This window comes from Chaetura pelagica, unplaced genomic scaffold (assembly GCF_000747805.2).
Source record: "Chaetura pelagica isolate M959 unplaced genomic scaffold, ChaPel_1.0 scaffold39, whole genome shotgun sequence".
Lineage (NCBI taxonomy): Eukaryota > Metazoa > Chordata > Aves > Apodiformes > Apodidae > Chaetura > Chaetura pelagica.
Window position 1 is genome coordinate 1,885,911 of NW_009954614.1, and position 23,004 is coordinate 1,908,914.

A 23,004-nucleotide genomic window follows, 5' to 3' on the forward strand; every position below is an offset into this window, starting at 1 on the left:
CCTAACTGGAGCCTCTGACAGCACCAGGGGAGGCTCGAGGTTGACCCTTGGGATTCTGGAGCTGGAGCTACAGAGGTTCTGAGGTCAACTACACAACAACTGGAAAGGAGATACTTGCAGCGTACGATGGAGTTAGAGCCACTTCGGAAGTGATTGGCACTGAAGTGCAGCTCCTCCTGGCGCCCAGACTACCAGTGCTGAGATTCATGTTCCAGAGTACCATTCTCCTGTCCGTCGTGCCACCGATGTGACTTGGAGTAAATGGACTCCTTTAATCACCCAGTGAGCTCGAATAGGAAGGCCTGATGGTCCAGGTATTATAGAAGCAATTACAAACTGGTCAGAAGGAACACACTTTGGAATGCCACCACAAGAAGTGGTGAAGCGGGGTCAAAAAGCTCCACCATATGATCACCAGAGACTGAGAAACAATTTGCTCTTTTCACCGATGGTTCCTGTCATCTTGTAGGGAACTGCTGGAAGTGGAAGCTGCCATGTGGAGTCCTACATGACTGGTTGCACAAGTAGCTGAAGGAGAACGTCAATCAAGTCAAGTTTGCAGAGGTAAAAGCCATCCAAATGGCTTTGGACGTTTGTAAGGGTTCAGCAACAGAACAAGGAGGGATTCGAGCAGTTAACCCCTCCCCCTTGCTTTAGTTGATACCTACGAACCCCCCGCCCCCCCCAGGTAGTACACACTTCTGCTCAAAAAGGGAATGAGGACATGGAGTGGGGGGTTTATATGTGTTGATACTTGTTCCCCCCCGTTGGGGTCGCCATTGTGTGTGTGAGTATGGGGAGTGAATTGATGCTGTGCTGCCCTCTGCTGAAGCAGAGGTTCCTGGCTGTGGCTGGGCTCAGTGCTGTCCTTGGCTGCAGGCAGGAGTCTCAGCTCTCTGTTCTTAAAAGAACAGTTAGATTTGAGCCTTTATTCTACCCCTGGGATCCCACAAAGATCTGGCAGGTAGTAGCACAATAGTGTCTGGTCTCCCCTTTCACAGAGCCACAAACCCCTCTGCTGCTATCTGGTGACTTCTCTTTAGGTTAGAGTGAGTTCCAGGTGCTGCAATGCATTATCTCATCTGCATGCCAGCCCTGGCCCAGCCAATCTTGAGTCACAGGGCAGAACAGACCACCCACAGGCAGGGGCAGTAGACTCCTTCAGCAAGGAGCCAGCATCTTGGGTCTTGACGTTCCAGGTGCCAGAGGCACTGTGGAGGAGTGGTGTCCATTTAATTCTCCTTATATGTTGAAATACTATTATGGGAGACATCTTTTTTGTTGTTAGGGGCGTAATCCTTACAATGTTGCTGAGCGAGAGGGGTGGTCGAGGCTCTCATCTCTACACAGACTCATGGATGGCAGCAAATACCTTGTGGGGTTGGCTAAAGCAGTGGCAGCAGAACAACTGGCAGCGAAAAGGTAAACCTGTTTGGGTTGCTGACCTGTGGAAAGGCATTGCAGCTTGGGCAGAGAAACTGGTGGTAAAAGTGTGTCATCACATGTGCCTCTGAGTTGAGCCACTGAGGAACATCGACACAACTAACGAGCAGATGAGGCTGCTCAAGTGTTCCAAATAGACTTAGATTGGGAACACAAGGGTGAGCTCTTTCTGGCTCGATAGGTCCATGACACTTCAGGTCATCAGGGCAGAGATGCAACATACAAATGGGCTCATGACCGAGGGGTGGACTTAACCATGGAAGCTATTGCGCAGGTGATCCACGACTGAGATGTGTGCTGCAATTAAGCAGGCAAAATGGTTGAAACTTTTGTTGTAAGAGGACAGGTGGTCAAAGTACAGGTATGGGGAGGCCTGGCAAGTTGACTACATCACACTGCCTCAGAGCCACCAGGGTCAGTGCTATGTGCTTACAATGGTGGAAACAAGTACAGGGTGGTTGGAAACATATCCTGTGCCTCATGCCACAACCAGGAATACTATCCTGGGCCTTGAGAAGCAAATCTTGTGGAGACAAGGTACTCAAGAAAGCACTGAGTCAGATGATGGGAGTAATTTCAAAAATAGTCTTGTGACTGACTGAGCTAAAGAACATGGTATTGAGTAGATATATCATATCCCATACTATACACAAGCCTCAGGGAAAGTTGAAAGGAACAATGGTCTGTTAAAAGCTACCCTGAAGGTAATGGGTGGTGGAACTTTCAAAAACTGGGACAAAAATTTCGCAAATGCCACCTGGCTAGTTAATAGCAGGGCATCCATCAGTCGGGCTGGTGGTGCTCAGTCAGATCTTCTACATACTGCAGATGTGTGAAGACTGAGGATAATGAAGTACAATGTGTACCTCAAGGTAATCCGACACTGGGGGAGAATCCTTAGTTTGACAGTTGGTAAAATATAGAGCCTATATGTAATACATGGTATGGAATAAGGGATGGAATGTCCTGGTCTTACCCAGGATGAAGCCACTTTTACTGATTTTTTTTTTTTCTAAGTATACACAGGATTAGAATAATCTTTAATCTAGGATTAATAATCAAGTATCAGCAGTAAAGTGGAGGCAGGGACTGAGCAATCCATCTGTGCTGAGACTTGTTTTTGGTTTCTAAAATGCCGCAGAAGACAGCAGCAGTAACTATTCTGTAGTGTCCATTTTCCTTGTGACTTGTGTTGCTAACAGGAGGCTTTTCTGTGTCTTGAACTAAGAAGGCATTGAGGTACCCTGTGCCCAGTTGTCTGGATCCTTCCAGTCCGTGCTAGAGCCAAATACTGACACCAGCTGCTCCTTGTAACATGTTATGTTCCTCTTCATAGTGTCCATCCAGGGCCCAAGCAGCCTTTCAAATGCTTGACCATGCATGACTAAACATTTGACTGCTCCAACAGCATAAGCAGAGGCTGCGATGGGTTGGTTGGTAACAAGTGCAAGTTCTCCAAAATACTGCCCTCTGCAACGCTGGGTACTCTCCACTTCTTGGTTAGCTTCTTTGCCCATCATAGTCTTGCTTTTCATCAAGATTCTGACTGCACCAGACACTATGATGTAAAAATAACCTGCTTTGTTGCCCTTTGTTCCCCACCTTCATACACTTTCTCCTCTGTGACGTGCACTATCTTCATTGGCTCTGCTGGCTCCAAGAATTTAAGAAGGTGTCACCGTTTGACGAGTTCAACGACAATGCTCTCGATCCCCTCCCCTGCCCCCCCCAGGTAGGGAAGGAGAGAGAGAAAAAGAGAGAGACTTGGCTGGATTGAAAACTAAACTACACAGCTTTAATTAAACACTAATGATAAAAGAAAATATATACAATTATACACAAATGTGTTCAGGACATGTGCAAAACCCGTATTGCCTCCCCCCACCCCCAGCAACTCCCACAGCACTCTCCTTAGCTGCAAACAGTCCCAAAAAGTCCTGGAGCTGCCCAAGAGAGAGTGCAGAGTTATGAGGGTCAGGAGATGCACAGCCTAAGGGTCGATGGTGATGGACGGACAGAGTCCTCCCCAGATGCTGGCCGTGGATGGAAGAGAAGGGAAGAAGGAGGAAGGAAGTTGTCTTCTGTGATCTCTGAGCTTATGTAGACATATGGAGTGGAATATCTCTGGCCAATTTTGCTGTCTTCCTAACTCAGCCTCCTACGGGGGGGGGGGGGGGGGGGTGGGGGTGGGGGGGGACACCAAATGACACGGTGGCAAGGAGGCAGTCTGCAAAGTCTGCAGATGCAGGTCAGATAAAGAGAACAGCCTTAGCTATCCCAAGCTGCCTCGCTCACCTCTGCTATGAGTTAAAAGAAAGCTTACTGAAGGAAAAAAAATATCAGTAAAGGGAAAATGGGCTTCATCCTAGCCCAATCCAGGACAGAAAGGGCATGGACTCAAGAAATTATTCATAGGTTTTCCTCTCCTTTGCATTGTTTTTCAATTGAATTCTTCTGAATGTCACTTGATCTAGTCCTCAAAGGGTTCCTTCTGTTGTGGTAACAATGGTGGCAGCTTGAGCACTATCATACATCAATGCTAGTTCCCCAAAAATGCCGTGATTATCATAGTGACCCACACAGTGCGACTGGCTGTCTTTTGCTACAACAATATCATACAATCCCTGCTTAATGACATAGGAGTTGTCTCCATCATCTCCTTGGTCAATCGTGTGTTCCTGAGGTTTCACCTTCTCAAACGTGGCATCAAAGACCTGAGACAGCTGCTGCCTTTGCTCTGTGTCATCTTCCTCTTGATCTGCATTGAAAGCTTCAGCACAAACTGATCCTCTTCTGTTGTGTTGGTTAACAACGGGAGTGGAGTCTAGCAGCTCAATGCCATCTGGCTGGCTTTTACCTCTGCAAACTGACTCGGTTCACCTTCTCCTTCAGCTGCTTGTGCAACTAGTCATGTAGGACTGCACATTATAGTAGAGTCTCAACTTTCGTTTTCTCTCCCTGCATTAATGTAACAACTTTTTGATTCTGCTTTGCTAGAGTTTGGTGTGAAGTCAAAGACCACAACTATGTGTTGTTTACTTTATGCAGTAAAAATTTCTTTATCCTGCATACTGTACATTTGGTGTTGCCCACAATCTATGTATTTTTATTTTTCTACAGTAGACCATTTCCCTTGCTTGATGTAATTCAAGGCATAAAAGTAAATTTTATTTATGGGACTTTTACTTGTAGCTTCCCATAGCCACTCTTCTAGGGTCTGTTTTAAAATTGTTCTGGAACATGAATTATTGGTGGTCAGAGTAAGACTTGGGCAGGGAATAGTAATTCTAAACAGTTTATTTCTGTGTTGTCTTCAGTGTACAGCAAGCAAGCACAGTATACAGCAGCAGTATTACAGAGCCATTTATTTCACATTCAAGACAATGTGGTGTTGACTTGGAATCAGAGAAACTTGCATCACTGAATTATGTATACTAGTCTAACTACCTTGATCTGCAACTGTATGCAGAGGAGAGAGAACAGTGCTTAAATGCCTTGAGTTATGACTTAGAATTTAGCTTTATGTTTCAAAGAAATTTCTGCAGTGTTAGAAGGAGAAAGGTGTGAAATGCACAGAGTACATTGGCTTCTGCCATTTCACAGCAGTTGTACTGCTCTAAGTATATCATAGTAGAGTTGCCACAGAGATTCAGTTGATGAACTTGAGTGAGGGGGAGAACTGTCTCTTCTGGGAGATGGGAATAAATCAGTTGCTCTTTATTAAGAGCTTATTCTTAAAAGGCTAAGATGCTTATGGATCTATAAAACATTTCTGCCTTCTTCTGCAGTATATTTAATTAAATACTTCTAGTTATTTAAGCCTTACCGAAGTGACTGCCTGCTTTACAAGGCAGAAAGCCAATGAAGTACAATGGCAGTGAGTTAAATGAATGCAAGTTATACTGAAGTGCTTATGTCAGGCAGCTGCATTTCTGCAAGAGATTGCAGTCCTTTGCATGAATGGCACTCCTAGGAATAGTCAAGTTCTAGGAGGTGTGGTAGGAAAGAATGATTGGAGAAAGAGGATTTGGGAGGTTTCTTTTTTTTGTTGTTCTTGGTGTAGTTAGTCTCCTCACAACTGTGTGTCATCATTGTTGTCTCTGTCTGCTCCTTTAGAGGCATCTGATCGTGAAGAGGAGGATGAACTTGTCTGCAGAGAAATAACAAATAAGTTCCGATTATTTTTAGGTTGCAAACATTTTTGATAGTCTGCAGTGTTATGAAGCACTCCTATTTTCATCTGCACTAATGTACTTGTTTAGATGGCAGAATCTGCCAACAAATGTGATATTTGCTGTTGAAGTGCTTTTTGGTTAAACACATTTAGAGAGAAATTTGTTCAATACAGGTTTCCTGTTGTTTAATTCCCTTACCTGCTGAATTTGCACACAAAAGTGGTGCTAATTTCAGTTGTGCAAAATGCAACTTGATGACTAAAAACATTTTGAAAAAAAAAACTTGTGGCTGGACATTTGCAGAGAAAGCTAATGAAAAATAAACAGAAGGCAGTATTGGTAGTATTATTCTTTGTCTTGTCTCTTCTGCATAATTAGAAACAAAGCATTTAAACAATTAAGGCTCACCACAGAGAGGGTTCAAAATTGCTTTCAAGAAGTAATACCTTTCTGCTTTTCTGACTTCTGTCATTCTTCAGATGATTGTGTAAAATTATTTCAAATCAACACATTCCATAGAAAATGTAATAATCATCTGTTAGTTGCTCTTCCATTTCCAAATGATCTGTTATGAAATGTTTAATCTGATTCCCTGAAAGTGATTTATGCCTTTTGGTGTATTTAAGCACCCTTTTCCTTGTATGTTCTGGATTGTATTACCTGTTACCCATCTTCAATTAAGGATGACTGTACTTGGATTATTTTGTTCCATAAGATCTTTTGTATGTGCACCCCTTCTGTGATATAGTCTTGTATTGAAGATACTCCACTGTATTGTGTGGCAAATGGAAGATGAGTTTATGATAATCAGACCGCAGCTTCCCTTTTAAAAACATAGACTGACTTGTAAAAATCCAGGCTCAAGTTAAAAATCCTAGCTCAGGAATACATACTAGTTGAGAAAAAAGTTCTTTTACTATCCCCTAGATGATCTCTCAATGCAGACTTAATGCAGTATTACTCACCCTTTCCCTTGGTTCAAGTGAGTTTTTGCCTGGCTCTGATGGATGGTTTTCTGTATAAGCAGGAGGTTCAGAACTGTCACACACTGGATCTGCCATAGAGGCTGTGATCGGAATGTTCTGGCTCTGAAAGTATTTGTAAGCTTCTTTGCTGCACACCAGTAGTGTTAGTCTGTCACCACTGTCTTTGATTCTTGCCACCACTTTGTCATAGGGTTCATTGGTCACATTCACTCCGTTCACTTCCACCAAATAGTCATTATTTTCTACACCTGCTGTGTCAGCTGGCCCATGGATTTGTACCTGCAAAGGCAAGTTCAAACTGTGATATTAGCATAAAATTTGGAAAGGTGCATTAGCAACAGACATAATTTGAGATGGCAGAGGCTTGACTTTTGTCAGCTTTAGAATTCACAGAAAGGGGGCAGAGTAGAGTGAAGGCTTACATTTTCTCTTACATTTTTCTCTTACATTTTAAATGTTCTACAGTCAAAAAAAGCTATTTAAAATGCTAATTTTAGCATGCTGGCCTTATGAATAAAAGCAAAAATTATCCAAAAGCTGGATTCCTCTTTGCTTTTGTCAAAGTGAAACTGTTAATTGACTTCAGCAATTACAGCTCTTATCTGATAATGCTGGAGAAGGCACTTGTCTTTGTGGGTTTTCTTGAATGTATTTGCAGGACAGAAGGGAGGAAGCTGTTTGACAGACTATTTCAGCTTTTCCTTATTCCTTATTCTACATTAGTACCTCATTGATGAACAGTCCAGGCTTGTTCTTGATCATGTTTAAACTGAAGCCAAATCCACTAGACCCTTTCACCATCCTGCAGATTCTTGGCTTGTGGTTCACTTTCTGCTCAGTATGCAACTCCACTCTTTCTTCCATTTTAGCTGGAGCTGCATCTTGTGCTTTGTAGTAGTATGAGAAGGGGGAAATTTGAGCCTGAAAAAAGTAACCAATAAAACTTTGTTACCATAAAAACGTCTGTTGTGGAATCTGTATTAGGCCTTCATGCTCAACATGTTTTGTTTGAAACCTTTTTAATGACTCAGAAATGATCTGCAGTGAAGAACTCTCTGCTGTTGATTTCTGGCTGAGTGGAAAATAGTCCTGATCTATGTGAGAAGGGAATTTTGTTGCTTTTTTTGTTCATAAAAGGTTACACAGACACATAGCTCTGAATTTGCTGTCTTAAACTTCTAACCTTTCTTATTGTGTGCTTAAATTTATGATTGTTCCAATAGTGCCTATATAAATCTGAAAGAGGACAAAATTTGGGTGTTTAATGAAAAGGACAGGTACTGAAATATGGATGTGTCTTAGACATTTCCTGCACGTTGAAGAAGTGTCTGTCAGGGAAGACTGGCTGTTTCATTGCTGCATGTCTCTTCATAATGATAATCAATTTTTAGTAATAATTTGCATTTTCTTACCAGTTTATACATGGTGTCAGTCTCCTTATCCACTACCAACAGTGTGGTTTTTGCCTCAGACTGCTTTATTTTTTCAACTACACTGTCATGATCCAGACCATCCACTTTCTCGCCATTGACAGCTACTAAGATATCGTTGTCTTTGAGACCGGCCGTGGCTGCTGGGCTGCCGGAATCAACATCCTTGATTATGTGATCTAAGATCAGAAGGGAAAAAAGGTTGAGGGCATATGTTTGGTAAGTTTAAAGGCATTAAAAGTGTGGCAAAGGCTAATTGTCAGAACTGCATTTCAGGTTGAGACCATTTTCCTGATGTATCCCTTTTTGCAGTATGTCTAGAGTGGACTTCTAGATGACCAGTAATAAGCCAAAGAGAATGACATCTGCAAGCCTTGTACAGGAAGAAACTGTGTGTTAACTTGGTTCTTACCACGGGTATTTTTTTCCATCCGTAGATAAAAGCCATAGCCATTTTTTCCTTTCTGGATCTCAGTAAGTCGTGGTTTGAGAGGAAGCAGCCGTAGGTTGGCACTCTCTTTGCTCAGTACCATCTTCTGGCTTGCGTAATAGCGGTCCGTTTCTTCATTTGAAAGTAGAAACATAACGTGATTCCCAGACTTCTTTACCTGTGATAGTACATGTACAGTCTCAGATGTCACCCCTTCAACAACGTGTGGGAATTGTTGATGCTTTGGTAACTGATGTATTGATACATAGTTGTGCGTGAGTGCTGCTGCTGAATGAACCATAAGGTGTAGGTCATGCCACTCTTAAGTTGATTTTCTGCTCCAGTCAGAAATGCAGACTATGACAAGATTTCAGGCATGTAAGATCCAGCATATGTATAAGGAAATGTTCTGTATTTCATACTGTGTTCTTGACCTCTAGGGAATTAGCTGTGGAGTGCCATGAGGGTGGCATACAGTGACAGTAGAATGCAGTGGGCCTTGGTAGATAGCACGTGGCTTACCTAGATGTGGAGCTCTACAATATGGAAATATCATGTTATCTATACCACTGTTTTAGATTACAAGTGACAAGATTTTAGTGACAAGAGTAAAGTTTCTGGCACTCTTGGTTCTCTTCCATCCCCCTGTACTACTGCTTCTGAAACTTGGGTGTTCTTTTTTTTTTGTTCAACCTATCCAGAGTCCTTCCTTCTCTTATTCTTTTGTGGGAAACAATTCTTCTTCCCCACGTAAGTCTAAACAAGATGCCTTTAATCCAGCAAAGCCCTTCTGCTGATAATACTCAGCTAACAGACCAAAACCAGGCCGGCTGCTCAAGGACAAATGAAAGCAGAACAACAGATGTGATACAAGGCAGGAAGGATGGACAACAAGTTATGAATTACCACCCCAGCTTAGGGCTCATGGATGCCAATTGGCTCTGGACATCAGTACGTTCATGCACTGGGACAGTGACACTGGCTGGTCAGGGGGTCACTGGGGTATAAAAGGCGACGGGTTTTGCAGGTAAAAGAGTGGCCTGCTCGGGCCCCTCTTGCCTGGGACACGTCCCTGATGCTCATTGGGCCTGCCCTGCTGGGGAGCCCGGCGCCGGGTCTCTGCCAGGCCTGCCTGCCCTGGGGATGGAGCCTGAGCCTTAGCATTAGCAGTGAGTGTGCAGGGATCCTGACCCCTGCATGCCAGGACTCTGATCCCTGGAGCACCGGGTCCCTCTCGCAGCCATCAGGGTTGGATCCATCTCTGCCGCTGGGAAGAAGCTGCCAGGGACTGCACAGGGGCTGCACCCCCACACAAGCCAGTGCCGGAGGGGAACCGCCTGTGGTGGGAGGGGAATGAAACCACACAACCCCTCTTTCTCTCCCCATATTTGCACACACATTGTTGGGCCTGTCCTCCTCCCTCCTCCTCCTCTGATCCACAACCCTCTCTCGGAAAGAACATCTTAGGGGCACAGTACTTTTTGCATTACTTCCCTGAAGAGCACAGTACTTTTGTATATATCCTTGGAACCATTTGCCATTTTTACATTTTTCCTAAACCTCATCCCTTAGTTTATATTAACCCTTAATAAACTGGTTAATTCATAAACTAAACATTGGCCTCAGTAACAATTTGTGGTGAGGGTAGTATTCTAATCACCACTCTAACATACTGTCCCACAGCGGCCATTCCTCTGTGACAGGCGAGCACCATGTGTGAGCCCTCGGGTTCATTTAAAAATCCCTCCAAATTGGGAGGGAAGTCATGAAAACATCCTGACAGCAGGTAGCCTCTGTGATGGCATCGGCTCGCAACACCCTTTCTAGTCTAATGGGTGTCTTATAACAGCTCAACAAAACACAGGTGTTGCACAGTTCCATAGTTTGTGAGCTGTGATGCTGGAGTGCTGGAGCATGTATTGCCTGTCTCATGGCTTTCTGAACTCTCTTCAGCTCCAGCTGCATTTTAGCACTGCCAATAGTGGAAAGCTGGAAGCCTCATTAGCAGCATTGTTGCTGCTGGGGTCAGGTAGTGAGATTACTTGCACAGTAATATTCATTAGTTTTGGACTGTTTGACAGGAGAAGGGAACTCCCGTCTAAAATAATAAATTTTCCCTGTTCCATCCTAACTTTATCATCAGAGAGTTTCCCCTCTTCCTGCCCTGAAAACTACATTTTATGACTTGCCCTTTTACCATTACAAGTGTTTCCAGGACTTCTAGAAACAGAGCCTGATTAATTTAATAGGGTTTCTGGCAGCAGTACACTTCTGTTATTTAAAATTCTTTGGCCTGTCTTGATGGCAGTGTTCATTCAGAGTCAGTTCAAGAGGCTGCTTGACAACAGAGCCAAAGCAGAGGGGTACTCTACTGTGTGGATGATTATACATAAAGAGTAGCTCCCAGGATTTACTGTGAAGCATTCAAGTTAGCCAGACCTACCTCCTTAGTAACTCTGATAAGATTGCTGTGAAAGTGGGCCAGAACAGAAGATGAATCAGTGTACAAATAAATACCTTTTCCACCACGTCCCCGTGTGTGTCATTTTCCACATTTTTTCCGTTTATTTCAATCAGGCGATCGTTATTTTGGACACCAGCCTTTGCAGCTGCTCCTTGTGGCAAAAGCTCTACTATGAATATCCCCTTCTGTCCTAAAATAAATGAAAACTCGTTACACAGGGTAAGTCACAGAAATAGGCCTGAATTTAATGGTTAAGGAAACTCAGCATCGATCTACTTAGCGACTCTTGGTCTCTGGTTACGTGCAGATTACAGTGGCACCACAAACCTTCCACATAGACATACCTCTGCATCTTATTCTGGCCTGAAGAATCACTTTTGTGAGAGAGGCATTTGTTAACTGTCTTCAGCTCAAGCAATCTTTTCTTTCTCTACCAAGAATGCCAAAGAGGCTGATTAAGATGGCTGAAAGAGATTTGATTCCTGTGCCAAATTTGAAGCAAGGGGCTGCTTTTATTGTTGTCTTATAAATTGCATAATTTCTTGTGTTTGGAAGGCTTCCATGTTTGGTCTCTCAGTTATACTGCATTCCAAAATACCCTCTTTAGTGGTGATGCTTTCCAGTCTATTCTATAGACTGGCCTTGTAAAAAAGGTGTATGTGGAAGAGGTTCAAAATCCCTTGCTTTCTAAGTGAAATAAATTACAAATCAGGAAAAGGGTTTATTGTAGCTGTCTAGAACCTTGTGTGCTGATTCCTAAGGTGATTTGGAGGAAGGAACAGGACTTGACGTAGCACCTGGAATGTATTATCTGATATTTGAGCAGGGGCTGTAAATTTGGTTTTGGTAAGCAGGCCTAAATAATAAGCAGAAAACAGCTTATTCTTTCTATCTCCACCCCCATCTTTCCTCCACCCCATAGGAAATGTGGTCCTCACAAAACTGTGCACTGCATTTACTGTGCAGAAATGGACTAGAGATGAACCTGAACTGACCTTCCTGTCTCTCACTTTCTCTTAGCCAGAGCAGTTTGTGTGTCCCTCACTGGCCCCTGTGTATTCACTGTGGTTGCCTCTGTCCCTGCTGCCACATTTACATATGTATACACACAAATGTAAACACACCATGTCTTGTCCCCGGGCTCTCACCTGCTGTGGTTTTCAAAGAGAAGCCGTAGCCTTTCTCCTCTTTCACTAGGTAGCAGAGCCGGGGTTGTGGATCTGCCGCGATTGCTCCATTGGCCAAGGTCAGTGCTGACTGCTGCTCTTCTTGCTGTCCTGATGACACTTTTTGACCCAGATCTTCCAAGTTCACTCCTTCCTTTTCTGCCTTTTGATAGGATGCATCATCCAGAACAAGAAGTACAACAGAATTCCCGCTGGTTTTGACAATCTCCACCACCTGTAGTGGACAAGGTGAAATGACAAGCAGGTGCTAGAATGATTGACGTAAAAGTTATCCATAGGAAGGGTTGCATTATCTGCTGTTTTTGTTGTCTCATCCCTCTGCTTATGCACTATGGCGGCACCTCAAAGACATTTCATGCCCTTGTGTAATGAATAGTGCAGGCAGATACTGAGAGCAGTTGACTCAGCTTTTGGATTTCCTACCTCAAGGTGCCATAAAAACTGGAAGAGAAAGCTTCACATAGTGGCAGTGGGTCTGGGTAATGGGAGAGTGGTGTGGAACCCAGACTAAACAGAGAAGTACCTGTGAGTGCTCCTTCTTGTCTACAAACACACCATTAACCCTGAGGACTCTGTCTCCATCCTTCAAGCCAGCCTCTTCAGCTGGACTGTTCTTTTCCACGTTCCGGATGAGATGCCCTGTTGTGTCTTTCTCAACACGCAGGTAGAATCCATAGCTCTTTTGGGCATTTTTGGTCACTTTACATTCTCGAGGCTGGAGAACAGAAGTCATCTCTGCCATACAGAATGGAAAAGATATAAGTGAGTAAAACCAGCAAGCTTACCTAGATGTGTTCCCTTTAAATATATATTGAGACAGTTTGCTTCAGAGTTCTTGCATTTCTGTTTCCCAGGAAATCCAGCTGTGCAAAGCTGAAGCTAGTCAACAAGGCTAGGGAGAAGAAACCAATCCTTTTTTCCCCTCTCCCTTCTCTTTTTTTCCTGTCTCCCTATCTCAAATGAAGTTAAGCAAGATGCAGAACTGAAAAAAAAGTTGCCAGTGATAACATGGTGAAAATTGAGGTGAGGATTTAATACCTGAATTAATTCCTATAGAGAAAAAATAACAGCAGCACAAAAATACTGGAACACTATGGGAAAGTTATGTGACAAAATGGGATTTCACGGAATTGCAGACTGATCAAGGTTGGAAGGGACCTCTGGAGGCCATGTGGTCCAACCTCCCACCTTAAGCAGGGTCACCTAGAGCCAGCTCCTAAACACTGTGTCCAGACAGCTTTTGAATGTCACTAAGGAAGAAGGCTCCATTACCTCTCTGGGCAACCTGTGCTAATGGTCAGACATAGATAAACAGCGTCCTTACATTCAGATGGAGCTTCCTGTGTTTCAGTTTGTGCCCACTGCGTACTGTCCTGTGATGGGCACCACTGAAGAGAGACTGGCTCCATCTTTTTTGTGCTCAGATATTTTTATACATTGGTAAGTTTCCCCTGAGCCTTTACTTTTTCAGGCTCAACAGACTCAGCTTTTAGCCTTTTGAATATCTCCAAGGATGGAGAGTCTACAACCTATGAAGATGGATTAGCAGGTGGGATCAATGAAGGACTTCATTGTCCTAACCAGGCTTTCCCATTCTTAGTTATTTCAGCTAAATAAAATTAAGTTTCAGAAAAAGACATTGTAAGAAGTGTTATTGTTAATGAGCACAGGGTTTGTACTGGAGGGTGGAAAGCAAGGACTATAAAGGAACTTGGAAGACCCTTACCTCCACTTTAAAGCTTTTTTTTTTTTTTTTTTTTTTTTCTAGCTGGGTCAGATCTCTCTACATCTCAGTTTTCATGCAAAATGGTGACCTTGCTTTATTTTTGTATCCTTTAGAAGTTATTGGTAGCGTAACTGGTACTGGTAGACTTCTTTGAGCTGTTCATGTTTTCCTCTGCCTCTGAATCATAATTAAATACTCTTTGATTCTGTTAGGAAGAGGAGCTAACTGAGTGATTTCACTGTAGTATATCATTATATGTGAGACTTGGGTAAGTCTCAGAAGTCCACACAGAAGTGTGGAATATTCAGGCACACGCCTGCTGCTGATGTGAATGTGCTATCAAGTAATCACTCGCAGGAGAGATAATTTAATACTCTCTGGTCTGTGCAGAACAAAATAGAGGAATGGAGACAGTATGCTTATCTTGCACTTCTCACATGAATCCTGAAATGACCATAAAGCCTCTGTTTGCTGCCTGGCTAAACTTTGTCTCCAACCCTGATGACTTTAACAATGACATGAGATGTAATCAATATAAAAATGTGAGAGATGTGTGAGAAAGGAAGGAGATGAAATTTGGTTCTGAAATGATAGGCTGCTGAAGGAACTTTCAGTACTTTGATTCAAATTATTCCTCAATGAATTTGTGACAACTGGAGCAGAATTGCCAGTCAGTGTCTCCAAGGTGCTGTGTTACTTTGCCAGAACACTTGAGGCTGACTGGTTAAGGAGTGTACTTGATGCTGAGGATTGCTACCAGATTGCTATTAGTCAGTGACCTTCATTCTCTGGAGGTTTTGGAGCAAATCCTAGAAGCTGTGTCAAGGACAGGAAGGTGTTTGGGATCAGACTGTATGGATTTACTGATTTTTATGATACGTGATGAACCTGATAACATTACACGATGAGTGGACTGGCTCTGTGATGGGCAGAGAGCAGGGGATACTGTTCTGCCTTTTGCAATGACTGATTCAATCTCTAATACAGTCAGTGTGGCCAATTTGGTGACATATGTACTGGATAAGCAGACTACTAGATGATGCAGAAAATTGGCTGGGCCACTAGATTTAGATTGGATATTAGGAAAAATTTCTTTACTGAAAGAGTGGTCAAGAAGTGGAAGAGGCTGCCCAGGGAAGTGGTAGAGTCACCATCCCTGGACATGTTAAAAAAATGTGTAGATATGGCACTTTGGGATGCCATTTAGTGGGTGTGGTGGTGTCAGTTGACAGTCCGACTTGATGATCTTAGAGGTTTTTTCCAACCTTAATGATTCTATGACCAAGGGGTTGATCAGTGGAATATAATTCAGCTGTTGGCTGGTTATTAGTGGCATTCTTTAGAGCTGGTACTGGGGCTGATACTGTTTAATATATTTATTTATGACATGGATAGTGAGACAAAGTACATCCTCAACAAGCTCATAGGTGATACCAAATTGAGGGGAAGCAGTCAGTAGGCTAGATGCTATTTAGAGAAACCTCAGCAGGCTGGAAAAATGAGTTGACAGGAAACTAATGAAGTTCAACAAAGAAAAGTGAAGAAAAAAAATCTGGAGCATGCAAAACAATACAGGCCAACTGCTGACTGGCCAGGAGGCAGTACTGTCAGACAGCACTCAAGTGCCCAAGTTGAACATGAGTCAGTGGTGTACCTTTGCAGTGAAGAATCCTAGAATCATAGAATACTGGGTTGGAAGAGACCTCAAGGATCACCTGGTCCAACATTTCTTGGCAAAAGTTCCATCTAGAAAAGACGGCCCAGCACCCTGTCCAGCTGAATCTTTGAAGTGTCCAGTACTGGGACCTGGGAAGACATAACCCAGGAGTGCAGCACAAACTGGGATCTACCTGGCTAGAAAGAAACTCTGCAGAAAGTGACCTGGGGGTTCTGGTGGACAACAAGCTCAACACAAGTGAACAGGATGCTGCTGTGTCTAAGAAAGACAATGGGATGCTGCATTGCATCAACAAGGGCATCACCAGTAGAGATAAAGAAGTCATCCCATTTTATTCAGCACTTGTCATACCACACCTGGAACACTATTCTCAGTTCTGGTCCCCACTATACAAAAAAGATGTGGATGGGCTGGAGAGGGTCCAGAGAAGTGCCACAAAGATGATCAAAGGACTGGGAAGCCTTCCATATGAGGAAGGGCTGAGAGAACTGGGTTTGTTCAGCCAGGAGAAAAGAAGGCTTATCACCATGTTCCAGTACTTAAAGGGTGGCTAGAAGAAGGTGGAGACATCCTTTTAACAAGGAGTCACATGGAAAAGGTGAGGGGTAATGAGTTCAAGTTACTCCTGGGGAATTTCCAATTGGACATGAGGAAGATTTTTCACAATGACAACAATCAGCCATTGGCTTAATTTCCCCAGGGAAGTGCTGGATTCAAAGGCTAACTATATACTGAGTGGTACTGGAATGTAGCCAGTAGGTCAATGGAAAGGATTGTTCCCTTCCCTTTGGCACTTGTGAGACCACATGTGAGTCTCCATATGAGATATGTCAAATATGAGATATCTCCAACTTTGAGCTCCCCAAGTAATTGACATATTGGAGCTAATCCACTAAGGTGATTTAGGTCTTGGAGCACATAATAGTTAAGGAGGTTGAAAGAGCTGAGTTTGTTCAGTCATGGGTAGCAAAAATAAAGGGAAGATCTTACTAATGTCTTTAACTGCCTAAATGGATTGCGTAGAGAACACAAAGCCAAACACTTCCTGGAAGTTAATAGTGGTAGTATGAGAGGCAACAGACAAAAGCTAAATCAAGAGTCATTCCAATTAGACAGCCATAAGGACATTTTCCACCTTGGGGACTGTCAGACACTGTAACAGGTATCCAGAGAGGATGTAGAATCTGTCCTTGGACATACTTACCTGGATGGGGCCCTGAGCAATGCAACTTGGCCCTGTTTTGTATGGGACATTGGAAGGAAAGGGACTCCAAAAGTCCCTTCCAACCTAAACTCTTGTATGCTTTTATGATCTGATGAAACTCTTGATTTGGGTGATACATATCATTAGCAGGAATACTACATACTGAAAGCAAGCAGTAGTTCAGTGAACAGCTCCAAGACAGTCTTAGGAACTCCTGCCACTGCTGCATGATTTTATAGGAATAAGATGTACAAAGACAATTTCCTCCAGTTGGAAAGTCCAGGTAATTAACAAACTTGATTCGTATTTTATTGCAAAGATTTTTTTCTCTGCCTCTCTACTGACAGAAGTCTGTTAAAAGGCCAAAGTTCTATTGCAGAGATTAGCCATTAATCACAGCCTAATAAATATGAAGAAAATTAATCAGTTTGCATGTTAAGATTTATTTGCAGCTCCATGGTATTTCTTCTCTTTATATCACCTGTGTGGCCAGAGTCTGTGGGAACTGGCCTTTTTTTCTTTTCCTTTTATTTAGAAGCAGCAGGCAGCCAAATCCTTCCATGATCACAGACTACTGCAGAATCACCTCTGTGGCTACCTGTGCTACTGACTGTTTGCTACTGGAGCTGAAAGTGCATTGTTAAGAGTAGCTGGGGAGCATATAGAGCAGTATGAATGTGTGGGGTGAGGTTTTGGTGCAGGCATTATTTAAGCTAGAGGAGATGGGGAATTTCAGCATACAGGGATAGGAACCCTGCAGATGATTCACTTTTTCCCCTTGGTCAGGTGCTTTGTGCTTTTAAAGTCTCTGTGTAGTTGCACTGGGGCTAACTCCATACAGTGATGGACTGCCCTATTATTTGGACATTATTTGGAAAGCATCAAACTGTATTGATCACAACTACAATTCATAGCACTTTTTCTTGACAACACTAGGAATCTCTGCTAATTCCCGAAGTTAACATGCAAAACCAGTAGTACACAAAGCTGATTAAACAATAGGCTTTTAAGGGAAAAATAATTTGTTCGTATTTAGAAATGGAGGTAAGGTTACAATGCACTGCATCCTACATTAAATCATTAAAGCTTTACATACAGAATGACTGAATCATAAAAAGGAGTTTTCTAAGGGAAGAGGAATCAGCAAAAAAGGCATTTCTTACCTGTGTGTCTGTGTGGAACAGCCTTCACAGGAATCCTCTTTTGCTGTCTCTCCTGTGGCTATAACTAAGGCCGGACTTTGGTTGGGCAAAGGTTGATTTAAAAGATGATTAATTTAACCAAGTTTTACTGAATGTGCTCAACATCTTGATAAGCTGCATTGTCCTTGTCTGCAGAAGTGCTAATCGCATGCATTTCTAAGCAGCTTTGGATTTTGTTCTACTGATAATTATACTCAAAACCTCAGTCATGGAAGTCATCTGAGGCAAGCCTGATCTTTGCTCTGGGCCTTCTCCAGCTGTAAGTACTGTCTTAAAGGCAACAGGTTTGGCTTGTGGTGGATTGACCTGGGCCAGCAGCATTTTGCTGCAAATCAAGAGGTTATTGATTCAAATCTGCATACCCCATGTTCATAGAATCACAGAATCAGAATTGTTTGGGTTGGAAGGGACCTTAAAGATCATCTAGTTCCAACCCCCCTGCCATGGATGGGGACACCTCCCACTAGATCAGGTTGCTCAAAGCCCCATTCAACCTAGCATGGAACAATTCCAGGGAGGGGGCATCCACAACTTCCCTGGGCAACCTCTTCCAGTGTCTCACCACCATTATAGTGAAGAATTTATTCCTAATGTCTAACCTAAATCTGCCCTCTTCCAGTTTAAAGCCTCTAGTACATATACGTAAGTGGCTGGGAAAGGCAGTGTGGGTTGCTCTCCCTTGGGACAAGGAATGCCCATTTGTGGGATTGTGTTTGCTCAAGTACCCAGGTGCAGTTGGTGAGTAGTGCAGAGGAAGTGGAAATCTGGAGTGTGCCTCAAAGAGATTTATCCCTGTGGGAGAATAGTCCGTTATTTGGCTTGTATGATATAGGAAGTAATACAGCAGGAACCACCTGAACCAATGGAGAAAGAACCTCACAAGGAACCATGTGAGTGGAATGCTTACCCAACCCAAGCAGTCTTGGTGCTTGGTGCTCAACAATCCAACACACTGCTTCTCTTGTCTTGAATGATCTCCTTAACAGATAGAACCAAAGTCATCAAGTGTTCTTCTGGGCATTTAGGGGAGGGGGAGCATGGAATGGAGAAATACTATCTGTATATGTACAAGGTATAGTGGTTAATGAGGATGTATAAAACACAACTATTGGATGTAAAGATGGTGTAAGTATGTAGTGTAAGTTTTAAGTGTTGTTGAGAGGAATTTCAGGAATGAGAAACAGAACGAAAAGGTTTGAGTAGGATTTAGAGATTAAACACTGCATGAATGGGACAGAGGATACTTAGATATATCAGATAATGTGTGACCTGAGCATGATGTGAATGATATAGAATAAGGGGTTGAGATTATACTGGATCTGGCTGGGAAGGAGTTTACTTTCTTCAAGGTTGCCTGCGTGGGGCTGTGCTTTGCATTTGTGTCTAAGACAATGTTGGTAACACACCACTGTTTTGGCTGTTGTTGAACACTGTTTGCTTTTCTTTCCCCATGTCCTCCCAAGTGAGTAGGCTGGGGATGAGCAAGAGGTTGGGAAGAGACAGAGCTGGGACAACTACTGTGAACTGACCAAAGGGATATTCCATGCTATTAGATGACATGCTCTGCATTAAAAGCTCAGGAAAAGGAGGAGGAAGGGCAGATATTAGTGCTTAAGGCAATCTTCCCAAGCAACTGTTGTGCATGTTGCAGTGCTCCTTCCCATGAAGTAGCTAAAGATCCTCCTGCTGAGGGGAAGTAGTGAATGAATTCCTGTTTTTCTTCACTGGCATGTACAGCTTTCTTTTCCTTATCAAACTCATCATTTCAATCCACGAGTCTTGTTGTCCTCCTTTTATTTTTTCCCCGCCCTGCAGCAGAGGAGGAAGAGGGAGTCAACATGGGGTTTTGGGTGGTGTTTGGGGTCAACCTATCACAAGGACAGCTCCTATCCACTGGCCATAAGCATGTGAAGGATATGCTTACAGACACGGACTGAACTGACGGTGTTTCTAATGAGGGGGACGTCCTCAAATTGAGATCTTGATATGCTGAGATACTTAATGAATTGACTGTGTGACGTTCTTGTTGTGAGGGCCGGTACCCCTGCCCTCTCTGGAGGAACTGACTGCCTCATAGAGCTCAAAATGGCTGCTCCTCGTGATCCCTGCCTTTCCCTTCCTCATGGGCTAAACATGAACTACGCTGCCAGGCTGAAGAAACAGACCCCAAGGGGAGAACCCTCTGGCAGGAAGATCACAACATTGTTGCTGTTCCGCCCAGAGACTGCAGCGAGGTTTGGATTCTTAATTGGATTATAGCTCCGAGGAGACGGCAAAGAACCAGTTGGAGCCAGGGATGGGCTGCCAGCCACCTTTTTCTTCCTTTGCCTTGGCCTGCTTGCCTGCTGCTTCTCCTGTTTGGGTTGCGTGTGGATGGACTGAGGCTGCTGCTGCTCTGCGCCACTGCCAAAGAGCTGGGGAAGAAGAGAAGAAGAGGACAGTCCTTCCAAGAACACACCCCCTTGTAGAGAGAGGATGCCTTGGGACCTTCTCCATCACATCCCACCGGTCCATCACCGCACGTTGTCCTGCTATTGTGCGGGTGAGACAATGTGGCTGTGGAAACCAGTCATTCAGCAGACCCTGTCTGGAGTGTGGTAAAGGATTTACCTTATAAACCTTGATGAGGAAGGACATAGAGAAGTGGAATCACAGTGACTCATAGTTTGCAGCTAAACACAGGACAGGTGAGAGCACATACAAGGATCTTGGGTCAGCACACAAGGAAACACAGCATTTGAAGCAAGATGTGGTTTTTAATTTTTTTTTTAATTTCTTTTTTTATTTTTTTTTATTTTTTTTATTGTAGTGCCACTGTGATAGTCACTTGAGGTCATTTTGCATCCAGACAAGATTTTTCAAGAATTAGGTGCTAAACAGATGTAAAGTGTTAGCGATACACAGGAACATTGTGTTTCCTAGAAAGGAAAGTATGGTCATATTCCAAATGGGAAGGAGGTAGAGGCTATGCAGCAGTTTCAAAAGTTTTTGAAAAGAAAGTTAGGATCTAGTTGTCAGCAGACTGCTTAGGCTTCTGGTGTGGTAAAGTATGAAACATAAGTGAATACAAATGGCAAGGGGAAGGCTCCTTTGAGTTGAAGCTGGTCGTTAGCTCTGGGGCCATGACAGGAGGTCATGCTGCTGGTGGTGGTGCTGCTGGTGTCTGGGTATAAGGAGAACATATCTCCATGTGTGCTTGAGAACAGGACCCTGCATGTCTTAGAGCTGAGATTGGCATCTGTGGGGCTGAGGTGTAAATTGTGTGGAAGGGGAACTAATTCATCCAATGCTGACAAGCCATTAAAGCAAAAAATTCTCCTATCCCTCCACCAGTAGTATGAAAAATATTGAAGAATGCATCAGAGTAAAGGCAGCTTGCAATATCTCCTCTTCTGTCTCTTAAGCCTTTCAAAAGAGTGTTTGTTTATATATCTACAAAAATGAGGAACCTAACTGAAAAAAAATAAAAGTAACCTTTTGATACATTGGGGAAAGTGCTAAGTCCTGGGAAAACCTCTGAATTCACAGTATTCTTATATTGTAGGAGGTGGCCACAGTGACTTTTGTGGTATCGTTCTGTTAGCCCAGGGACTAGACTTAGCAGAGGGTCTGCTTTCTCCAAGGTATATCCCTTTTCATCTGTAGTCTGGTTGTAGTAATATAAGAACCTTTGTTCCTATCCTTGTTGCATTCTTCTTACATTTATGAAGTATTTTCAATTATTCTTTTTGCCAAAGCTTTTCTGATATTTGGTTAGGAGAAATTCTGTAATACTTACCTATGTTGCCAAAAAACATAGCAAATCAACATTTTCCAGTAGTTGTATGTGATTACGTGGTTTCCTCATCATGTTGGTAAATGCACCTGTGTTCTTAACTTTGGTACTTGCCAGGATCTCTGGCTTTTGGAAATGCACAGGTTTTATTAAGTCCTAGTCTCCTTCCCCCATAGCAAAAGCTTCTCAGTTTCCAGTGCTTTCAGCAGGCCACCTGGAATAATAGCATGAACTGTAGAGGTATTTTCATATTGTCTGTTGGAGGCACCTTATTTTGATCCTGTGGCTTTCAAAGGAATTAACTTGAGCACATAGGAGTAGCAGAAAGTGCCTCCTTCTCCACACATACTTCATCATGACCTGAAGAGCTGCCTAACTTTAAGGCAGGTGAATGTGTCTTGCTGGCAAATAGGCAGTGGTGACAGTAAAGGTAATGGTATGCTTTCCTACTTAGTATTTGAAATAAGATGAGAGCTGTGCTGCAAACATTCTAGTAGCTTGAGACTGTGGGTACATGTAGCTTGTTGCAGAGCCTCACAGTGCTGGCAGAGTGTTGCAGAGTGGAGGGAGACAGACCTGCTGCGGTTGGTATTGTGCCAGGGCATAGTTAACTAAGTGCTATTTACTGAACTCTCACACTTTGTAAGGAAGTATGTAGCCCAGGTCGCTTCCCGGCCCTTTTTTGGACACAGGCATGTGGAGACTGTGTGCCCATTGCTTCCAGGATGATGACTCTTATTTAATTACTCATGTCTGAAGAGTTTATACAGATTTAGGTCTGAGTTTAAGAGAAAAAAAGAGAGAGAAAAAAAAAGTAGCTACCCTCTGGATCACTTCTAATTTTTTTATAAGCAGTTTTGTTTTGTTTCTTTAAATAGTGACTCACAGTAGTTGTATTAAGAGATGGTGAACAACCTATTTTCCTGGCAGTTCCAGTGGATGTGAGGAGTAGAAAACAGAACTGTTAATGAAAGATTGGTGAAGTAGATCTTTAATGTTTATAATACAAGAGTAAAGTTACAAAGGTCAGTCATCTAAACAGTGCCTTTTCTTATTAACATAGTTGTACAAAGAGTCCAACCGCGAATACGAATAAATATAGTTGATATGTTTGGTTATGAAAATAAAGTTGTGCTCAAATGATATGAATCACTGCCGGGATTGTGCTATTGACAGAAGGTTGATGTGGGTATTTTGCTGGTGTCTATACTGATCACAGCCAAACTTCCTTGCCTGGAAACATGTACATCCCTTAAAAATTGATGTAATGAGGATTGCTAAATAGTGCTTGTTCACCTATGTTG

The 23,004-nt window shown here is 43.0% G+C and overlaps 1 protein-coding gene and 1 pseudogene across 1 annotated transcript; both read right to left on the reverse strand.

The window, feature by feature from the left end:
* Positions 1 to 2,666: 2,666 nt before the first annotated feature.
* LOC104395777 lies at positions 2,667 to 6,289 on the reverse strand (annotated as a pseudogene).
* Positions 6,290 to 6,425: 136 nt separating this feature from the next.
* On the reverse strand, positions 6,426 to 17,911 carry LOC104395778 (Na(+)/H(+) exchange regulatory cofactor NHE-RF3-like). The gene is given in 9 exon segments (XM_010005518.1): positions 6,426 to 6,521; positions 6,524 to 6,883; positions 7,331 to 7,525; positions 8,017 to 8,213; positions 8,447 to 8,642; positions 10,982 to 11,118; positions 12,077 to 12,329; positions 12,639 to 12,850; positions 17,887 to 17,911. Coding segments are annotated over 8 exon segments (1,644 nt in total). The 5' UTR covers positions 12,849 to 12,850; positions 17,887 to 17,911.
* Positions 17,912 to 23,004: the final 5,093 nt, after the last annotated feature.